This window comes from Nannospalax galili, unplaced genomic scaffold, assembly GCF_000622305.1.
Source record: "Nannospalax galili isolate Female #2095 unplaced genomic scaffold, S.galili_v1.0 scaffold280, whole genome shotgun sequence".
Classification (NCBI taxonomy): domain Eukaryota; kingdom Metazoa; phylum Chordata; class Mammalia; order Rodentia; family Spalacidae; genus Nannospalax; species Nannospalax galili.
This window is the reverse complement of record NW_008347808.1, coordinates 6,091,858-6,101,603: the sequence shown is the minus strand read 5'-3', so window position 1 is coordinate 6,101,603 and position 9,746 is coordinate 6,091,858. Positions and strand designations below refer to the sequence as shown.

General features: G+C 43.7%; 1 protein-coding gene across 1 annotated transcript; it reads right to left on the bottom strand.

Annotated features, from left to right (window-relative positions):
- Positions 1 to 2,347: 2,347 nt before the first annotated feature.
- Positions 2,348 to 8,173, bottom strand: Awat1 (acyl-CoA wax alcohol acyltransferase 1). The gene is made up of 7 exons (XM_008844385.1): positions 8,098 to 8,173; positions 6,975 to 7,082; positions 6,646 to 6,715; positions 5,583 to 5,788; positions 4,638 to 4,809; positions 2,727 to 2,926; positions 2,348 to 2,502 (listed from the first exon to the last, which is right to left on the bottom strand). The coding sequence occupies exons 1-7, from the start codon at positions 8,171 to 8,173 to the stop codon at positions 2,348 to 2,350; spliced, it is 987 nt and encodes a 328-aa protein (XP_008842607.1).
- Positions 8,174 to 9,746: the final 1,573 nt, after the last annotated feature.

Below are 9,746 nucleotides of genomic sequence, written 5' to 3'. Positions count from 1 at the left end.
CACTTGTAAAGAAAGTCTTATTTCTTGTTTTGTTCACTAAGTTCTTACCATTTGGTAGCCTATTCTACTTTACGTATGTATGCATTATTCCTTCCTGGAAGAAGCACCCAAAACAAGTAAAAACTCTTCAAATCCAATTCTCCTTTCATTTAACTATATTCTGATTACTCTCTATGGTGTTTTGATTCATTCTGTGAACCTGCTTCTACAAAACCTGTTTTCAGTCTAATAGGACTCCAAAGCAAATCAGCTGCTTTCTCTATATTATTAGCCGCTCTCACTACCATGTTGAAGAGTTTGAACTTTATCCTGTAGGCCAATATTTTCAAGTGTTATGTCTACTGGAACTCTAAGTGTCCCATGAGATGTTAGTAGGTATTGTTTTAAATAAGGGTTCTACGTTCAGGTAAATTTATGAGATGCTGAATACTCCATTTTGGAAAATTACAATGTACATTAATGTAGTAAAGACTGAAAATATTTGAGCATCTCCCACACTTTTTCAAACTGTTGTCTTCTATGTAATATTTATTAGCAGCTAAGAAACAGTGGTACCCAGGACATAAGTTGGGATATTTTGGTAGGGGCATTGTAGGAACAGAGACGTGACTAATCAGATTTAAGATTTAGCAAGGCAGTCTGATGGAAGGGTTGATTAGAACAGATTTAACTAGAAGGAATTGCAATACTTTAGAATTTTGGTAAGGGCCTTGAATAGATTGTGGCAGTAGAGTAGCAGAGGACATGTTGGATTAACAAGAGGTGGTAAAATTTATGTGACTTGGGGATAGAATGTGAGGTTGGGAGGAAGAAGATAATTTTCTGGGACTGGGCATGTTGAGTGGATGGTATTTATCAGAGATTGGTAAATTGGATCTATTTGGCTATTGCTTATGAGGAAAATCTGGGTTAGAAATAGACCCAAAATGATTTAAAGTGAGAAAAGACCTGATAGTGAAGCGTTAAGCAAAGACAAAAAGGCAAGTAGTCTAAATGGGCTTTTAATTTTGGGTTATTTGGTGAATTCTCAAATGGTTCTTGTTGGTTACTTTGTGAAGAAAGAGACATCTCTGTTTTCATTTACTCCATTAACATTCTCAGGATACAAGGCCTGGGGATATAGTTCAGATAGTAAACTGCTTGCTTAGCATGCTAAGCCCTGGGCTCCACTCTCAGTATCACATAAATCAGAAATAGTGGCATAGCCTTGTAATCCCAATGCTCAGGAGATAGAGGCAAGAAGCTGAGAAGTTCAAGGTCATCCTCAGCTATATAGCTAGTTTGAGAAGGCCAACCTGGGCCACATGAGATACTATCTCTAAAAAACACAAAACAAACAAAAAAGAAATGAAAATTTTCAGAATACAGCTTTTAGAAAAAAATATAGACAGAATTTAGTAAGAATTAAGATAACAAGGAATCATTATGAAGACAAGGTCTTATAGGTGAAATGCCCATGGCCAACTGACAACTGATCTTGAGTTAGGTACCTTTAATATGTCCAAAATCATGCAGTGCTGTGGCATAAAGTAAGCTTTCATATTGAGGACAACAGATTACAAAAACCTTGCATGTGAATATTTATAGCAGCACTATTCATAATAACTAAAAGTGGAAAAATCCCAGATGTCCTTCCACTAGTGACTGGATAAACAAAACATGGTGTATCCATACAATGGATTGCTATTTAGCTATGAAGAATAAAGCTCTGTTCCATATTACAATGTGGAGGAACCTTGAAAACATGCTGAAAGGAAGAGGCCAAGCATGAAAGAACATTATATTGCCATTTATACAAAATGTTCAGATTGGAAAATCCATAGAGACAGAAGGTAAATTCATGGTTACCAGGGACTGGGGAGGTGGGCAGTGATTGCTTATGCATACTGGGTTCTCAGGGGGTGCTAGAAAGCATTCCAAAACTAGGTAGTATAATGATTGGTGGTCATTGTACAGCTCTGTGACTATTCTAACATTGTTCAAAGTGGTATGCAAAGTACATCTTAATTTTAAATTTTTATTAAGATTAAAAATTTAAAATGGTGGCTTCCTGGTTATCATTTGAGTCCTTCAGGATCTTGGGTGTCAAGTTCAGAAAGGAGTGGGACAAGAGTGGTCTCTGGATGTTCCCCCCTGAAGAATGACTGAGCGGGGCTTCTCAGGGACAACTCCTGTTGGGGAGAAGGCAGGGGCAGCATTGTGACCAGGAATGAGTTTCTAATGTCTTCTCCCTGACCATACAGCTTCCCTCATCTTCCATCCTTCCCCAGGCCCCCCTGGTTCTAGGCCATCAGGTCTCCTCTCCAAAGCAGGTGTTCTTATGCTCTCCAGAGCACAGTTTCTTCAGTCACAAGAAAATGAGCTTCTGGGTGTCAGAGCAGCCATACTGGGTCTTATACTGGTCAAACAGCTTGTACAGGGCATCCATATAGAGTGCATGGTATTTGTCCACCATCTCTGGGCTTGGTTTTTTAATGTGGGGCAGTGGCAGAGGCTCCCCAACTGTCAAAAGAAATAGGAAAAAAGAAGAGTAGAGGCACCATAATCTTTGTTTCCTCTAAGCAACTCTCCGTCCCTGGGCCAGACACTGACCACTCCAGTCAACTCCCAGCTTCTCCCACTCTCTTGCCTTCTTCTTGGGTGCAGGAGGGATGAGATGCACTGGGGTCAGGGAGAGGGGCAGAGAGAAAGCACTAAGATGGTTTTGGGGCTAAAGCAGCACCTACCTACAATGACAATAGGCTTGTGGTATGGTAGGAGTCCAGTGGAACCTTGGCGGAAGCCTTGTCCATAGAAGACACAAAAATAGAAACAAAAAACACGATGGAAGAAGCTCTGGAACTTGTACATCCTGCTGTCTTGATGGAACACCACCTGGTCATACACCTCAGTTTCTCCAAAGGTGAAGGTAGGGACCAGATGAGCCCTGTAAGAAAGTCCCGATTTATTTCTCAGACCCAGGCTGTCATGGGAACCACCTTTGAAGGACATTTGCTCAAGGCCAGACACTTTTCTATTATGAATCAATACTAGGAGCCTAAAGAATTTCTTTTTGCACTAAACAAGGACCCCTTATTTAGTGTCTCTTGCCTTGAAAATTTCCAGAGTGCTATTTCCAGTCTGGATTACAAGGGTAAGATATGGAGATGCAGAGAAGGAAGAGGACCTGGGAAGAGATGCTCAGAGACCCAAATGGTGAGAAACTTCCAGAAGGTGTCAAAGAAGGAACATCTGACTTTCTACTAGAGAAAGCACAGGATGTGGGAAATTTGTATAGATGCATAGATATGATACACCTTCGCTCAAGCAGACCAAACATACGGTATTCTGTCTTTGGGTAAAGGGATTAGAGCACAGAACATTGTTTCTTTATCCAGAGTCCACAAGAACCCACCCTAAACAGTAATCTAGGAACAAAATCAGGCTCCTAACAATTATTAAATGAGAAAAAAGAGAACACAGCACTTTGACGTATATTACCTGACTAGTTCCTCACAAGAGACAAGTGAAGACACGGGTGAACCAGAGCTAAGGCCCAGCAGGGGGAAGGTTATTCAGGTAGTCAGAGTAGCAGGACCTGACTAGAACCCAGAACCTGTGGTCCTGGCTCAGAGCTCCCTATTCTACATTATACTCCATGGGTTCCCCAGGTAAGGGCCTTTGAAGATAGACTCTTCTCTGAGTATACAAACTGCCCCTGAATCAGAGGGCTAGCTTGCTGAACTGGCAGGCCTCCCTGTAGCTCCAGTCTCCAGCTATATTTTTTTCCTCACCCATGTCAGTGCAGCTAACATTTATCAATCACCCACTGGGTGCAAGGTGCATGGTAGGTATTTTATATGGATGAATTCATTTAAAGCTCTGATCATGGTGGCTCAGATCTACAGTTCCAGCTGTTTGAGAGGCTGAGGAAAGAGGATCATATGTTCAAGGTCTGCCTGAGCTACAAAACCACAATCACCCTACGAAGCAAGAACAATGATCAGTAGCCATGTTATGAACATGAAAACCTCAAGGCTCAGAATAGCTAGGAAACCTGTCCCAGCATGCATGGTAAGTCATAGAGCCAGTTTTTCTTCTTCCTCCTCTTTTTTTTCTTCTTCTTCTTCTTCTTCTTCTTCTTCTTCTTCTTCTTCTTCTTCTTCTTCTTCTTCTTCTTCTTCTTCTTCTTCTTCTCTTCCTCTCCTCCTCCTCCTCCTCCTTCTTCATCATCCTTTGTTGTTGGGATGGAGTACTAGACAGGTGCTCTACCACTAAGCTATACACTTCAAGCCCCGGAACAAGGATTTTAAATCAGGCTCCAGACTCCAACTCCTACACACAAATTCATTATTGTGTAGTGCTGCTTGCACTTATTATCAACGGACAGATGTAGGTTATCTCTATTAGCCATAGAGACAATGTGGGCATCGTTGACATGCTATGGCAGCCCTAGGCCAACTGTCCCTGACATCAAACCTGAGTTTTATAGTCTGACTTCCAGGGAACTGTGCAGCTTACTCAGAGGAAGTAGATGAGCTAAAGTTTTTCAAAAGTTCCTTGAGGGCAAGACTCAAATATTATTCATATTGGCACAGTCTACAGGGTTGTGCTCCACAGACATGGCAACCTACTCCTCCTTTTAGGGGAACACCTACCCGTGTTGGAGGGCTGTGCGCACAAACCCCTTACGCTTCTGAAGGATGAGTGTGGTCCTGTTGGGCACACTTTGTAGGGCCTCTCCCACTCCTCCTACAACAATGCCCACGAGGTTTCCAGTGCCATGGCTCAGTAGGTAGTTGATGGCTGGCTGGCTCACAGAACACACTCCTGGAGAGAATCAAGGCACAAAGAGGACAAATCATCAGGGGAGGAGCAAATGGCAGAGAAGGAACAGATGGGTTTCTGTACTCCCACAGGACATAGGAAGAGAAGCTCAAAGAGATGGGACCAAAGTGTGGAGAAGAGGAGGCAATGGACAGAGAGAACATGTTTCACTGGAAGGCAATATGTCCATGGGAAGCACTGGGTGGAAACTACAGAAGGAAGGCTTTCAGTGGGATAAATAGGACTTTCTGAATTTCAATTTGACTTCTACCCCCTTTCCCCATTAATAGCAACAGCTATTGTTCACTGAGCAGGCAGGCATTGTGCTGAATGCTTTACTTACATTTTCTCATTTAATCACCATACCACATCTGATGTTGGACTATTACCATCAGCACCCCTTTTCAGATGAGGAAGCTGAGGCCACTTGAAGGTAGCTAATTTGCTTAAGATAATACAGCAAGCAACAGAGTCAATATTCAAACCCAGAACGTGTGCTTTGACTTCTGCACTGTGATTATGGGGCAAGGAAATGGTGTAGCGGGGCAGGGTGTGTGTGTGTGTGTGTGTGTGTGTGTGTGTGAGAGAGAGAGAGAGAGAGAGAGAGAGAGAGAGAGAGAGAGAGAGAGAGAGAGAGAGAGAGAGAGAGAGAGAGAGAGAGAGAGAGAGAGAGAGAGAGAGAGAGAGAGAGAGAGAGAGAGAGAGAGAGAGAGATCATTTATGAAAGAAGTGCAGAGAAATGGACCAGAAGCTCCAACGAGTATGGTCTGAGGCACCTTTGGCCATGAGATAGTCCCTAATAAGGGGGACCTTGAAGAACCAGGACAGTGTGGCCAAGTGAGGAGTGATGCCTGGGAAGGTCTTCAAGAAGCCTGTGGCCTCAGTGCAGAAGTTGCAGAAGGCGCCGAAGGTCAGAAGGCCATGGGGATGAACCCCCATGAGGTAGTTGTGCTCAGGTGGCAGGTCCTTAGTCTTTAGGATCCGCAACCATGGAAACAAATGGCAGAGAGAGCGGAATGAGCTCACATGGAGCAGCAAGTTGAAGACATGCCAGGGATCTGGGTGTTCTCTGAAACAGGTGCCTGACAGACAAAGCATACGCGAGTTTAAAGAGGCCAAGACTGGTCTCCACAGCCCTAGGGTGACAAGGTAGGATCTGGGGTAATTGGAACTACTGAGGCTCCTCCTTGCGGCTTTCAGGAGTCTCTGTCATCTGTGTCAGTGAACTTTATGCATGCTACCATTTTCTTTGCGCGATGGTAAGTGCCAATGGTCAGGAAGTTCTGCTCTAAAAATCAGGACTGTGTCATCTACTCTGAAGATACCCAGAGGGTCCTCAGAACTGTACATTTCTAAAACCTCTTCCTTGTGTTGTACTCTTCCACCAGCCTCCAATGTCTGCCTAGGTAACTTTTATTGAACTTAAACTCTCCTTAGACATCACCACATCTGTGAATCCTTTCCCTTTCTATCCTCCATCAGAATCACATTCATGCCTTGTACTAGACTGCAATTATGCACCTGCCTGTCCTTCCTATCAGATGTGAGCTTGATCACCAAGAAACACATCCTGGTCATTGCTCTGAACCCCAAACACGTGGTCAGAGGAAGTGTCTGACTCACGTTTGTTAAACGGAATCATACTTGCTCTCAGTCTATGTCATGTGGCGGTTCATGACAAGGATGTCCAAAGTATCTCAGCAAAGTACAGAGCCTGAAATCATCTAGCCAGGACTGAGATTTCATCAAGATGCTTGGTTTTCTTATGGGCAGCCCTAGTTAAAGTACCTAGTGTTTTGAGAGTTGAGAGGGGCACACACTGGGGAAGGGATACTTACTGTAATGGGGAAATAGTCCCTGATGTGGGTCCAGATATACCAGTTTCTTACCCAGGCTGACCGCCTGCCACCTAAGACAAAAATACCAACAGAGGATGGTATTAGTATTGCCACACCTCTCACTCACCCAGGGATTCCCTACCAACTTGGAGGGATCATGGCTGTGTTAGATAGGTAGGAATGGAAGACATTCCATAATGGTTCCAACTGCCAAGCTCCTGTAGTTCTGAAAACATAGCGGAGAGGCCTGTGGCATGATAGTAAGGCCCTTCCCCATGCAGGGCTATATGCTGTGGTGGAACAGTCTTCTTTCTAGTCCATGAGTCTTACCTTGATCTGGAGTCTTCCAGTCCAGAAATAACCAGGCAAAGTACAGTGTTGGTAGTAGCCACAAAGATGTAAACAACAGGCAAATGAACAGTGGTTGCAAGATCCAAACTGATGAGAGAATAAGTCAGACCAGATTTGCAATGGCAGCAGTATTTGACCACGCCCAGTTCTATTATTTGCTTCCTGGACTTCCCATGCTCTGGGCCTGGTCCTCAGCACAGCCTAGCTTCTGACATTTGGCCTTCAGAAATTTCTTTTGTCATCCACCATACGCAATCCCTAGTTCTTCTCCTACATCCCTGCTGCCCCGCTTCTGCCCATTCACCATCCCTGTACTTACACTCTCTGCCTGAGACAAGTTTTGTCTCCTGTTCACATCCAGCCATCATTTTTTCCTTCTTGTCTCCTATCTCCATGCCATCTTCCTTTGCTATTTTTCTCTCCATCTCACTCCACCACTCCTGTACTGCTACCTACCCCCATTCTTTTCCTCTTGTCCAGTTATCACTTCTTGCATTGTCTGTCTACCACCCTACTCTCAGAGTGGAAATTGTTTCAAACATTGGCTAGAGAGCCAGACATGGCTGCACATGATGGTAATTCCAGCATTCTGGAAGCTAAAGCAAGAGGATAACATGTTAGAGATCACTCTGAACTGCATAGCAAGAACTTGTCTCAAAAACCCACCAACAAACCAACCAAACTACGTTAAGAGCAATCAAGCAAGCAAGCAAACTCCAAATATTCGATTTCTCTTAGCCTATAATGCTAATGGTTCTTCTCTTTTATGTCTCATGCTCATAAAAGAAACTCCTGTGGTCTCGTTTTCCCTCCATAGTTGTTAGTGCAGTTTAGGAAGTGACTCGAAGTGGCTGGACACTCATACCCATCATTCCTGTGTTCCACATCCCTGTCTGTTCTCACTGTACCCTGGGACTCCATTTCTTCCCTTTCATCCAGGTCACTCAAAGAGCCCAAGACTCCTTGACTTGACTCTAATTCCATCTTAGCTGTTCAAAAGGCCAGAGATGAGACTTCTTATGACGATAAAAAAAATCACCCCAGATCTGGCCCTACATTCTCATGTTGGCGTCTTGGGGTGCACTCTTGGTTCAGTACTCACAGATGGCAAGGTAGCTCAAGGGCCAGTGTAGAAGGCTCAAAGTCTGTAAGTAATCAGGCTGCTTAGAGCAAGGCATGATGCCCAGGAGCACAGGGGAGGTAAAGATCTCAGAGCCTGTTCCAGCAAAAGGTACCGCCAGCCTCTGGAAGCTCACTTAATAGTGAACGCATAAGACTGTGAAGAGCTGACACCAGCCCTCTCCCCTCCTTCTCTACTCCCACCCCCCACCCACTACAGAGGCAGGTTCTGTAGTGCTGGGGACTGCCCCATTAGGTCTGGCCCAGCCCGTGTGCCCTTTGACTCTTTCCTGGGACTCTTAAGACATCAAGATGGAGAAAGGAGAGAATGCCTGCCATTCAGTTCAGGTGACAGACACCCAAAGAGGGGGAAAATCTCACAGATCACTCAGAGACCAAGTGAAATAGATGATTGGTAGGAAGAGCATTCTTGGGTTGTGGAGTGAGGAACACCTAGGATTAGGTCTCTGCCTCCCTGAAGCAGCCTGCTTTGGGGCTGCCCTACCCCACACTTTTTCTACACATTCTCATCTTTATGTTCCCTTAACCACTGGAACAACAAACAAAATAAAAGCTCCAACTGTTAAAATTTTGTCATACTTGTTTCATCTGTTTGCAATTTTGGAAGGAGTATTTTACAGGACTTTTAAGACATTATGACATTTCACCACTAAATACTTCACTATGTATCTAGAAAAATACAGATGTTTTCATCTACAATATCACTACCACTATCACCCTTAAAAATGTGGCAATTCCCTCCCAATAGCTAATATTCAACACAGGCAAATGCCTTTTTAGTTAGTTCCAAACAAGATTGACTGATATTATATTTGGATGTTATGGCATTTAAACATCCCCCTCAACTCTCACTGTAAAAGTAGAACCCAGATAAAAAATTCACTTAAATCGATGTATAAATAAATAAATTCTCTCTCTCTCTCTCTCTCTCTCTCTCTCTCTCTCTCTCTCTCTCTCTCATCTTTTTGGGAAAGGGTCTCCCTGTAGCCACAGCTGGCCTGGATTCACTATGGAGACCAGGCTGGCCTTGAACTCACAGAGATCTGCCGTCCCCTGCCTCCCAAGTGCTGGGACTAAAGGCTTGCGCCACCATGCCTTGCTGCTTAATGAATTTTCAAACACCTGGTAACCACCACTAGGAGAAAAAAAATAGAACCTTTGTGTCTACCCAAATCCCATCCATTCACCATATTCTAATTCCTGTCCTCTTCTCTCTCTACGTAACCATTATCTGAACACCTAGAGTAATCTTTTCTTGCTGTTCTATGGGTCGCTTCTCCAAATGAAATCCCCTAATAACTATGAGTTAGTTTTTCCCATTCAAGATTTATTATGTCCTTTAAGTTTTCTCTTTTTAAGCTTTTTATTCTGGAATAACTAGATCTACAAGGGAGTTGCAAGACAAAAGCTGCAAAACAAAGAGTTCCCTATACTCTTCATGCAGCTTCCCCCTTTTGTTATTAGCATGTTATACAAATATGGAATATTTATTAAAACTAAGAAACTAGAGACTGGGGAGACGACTCAGTGATTAAGAGCAGTGGCTGTTCTTGTAGAAGACTTGGGTTCGAATCCCAGCATCCACATGGCAGCTGACAACCCTCTGTAACT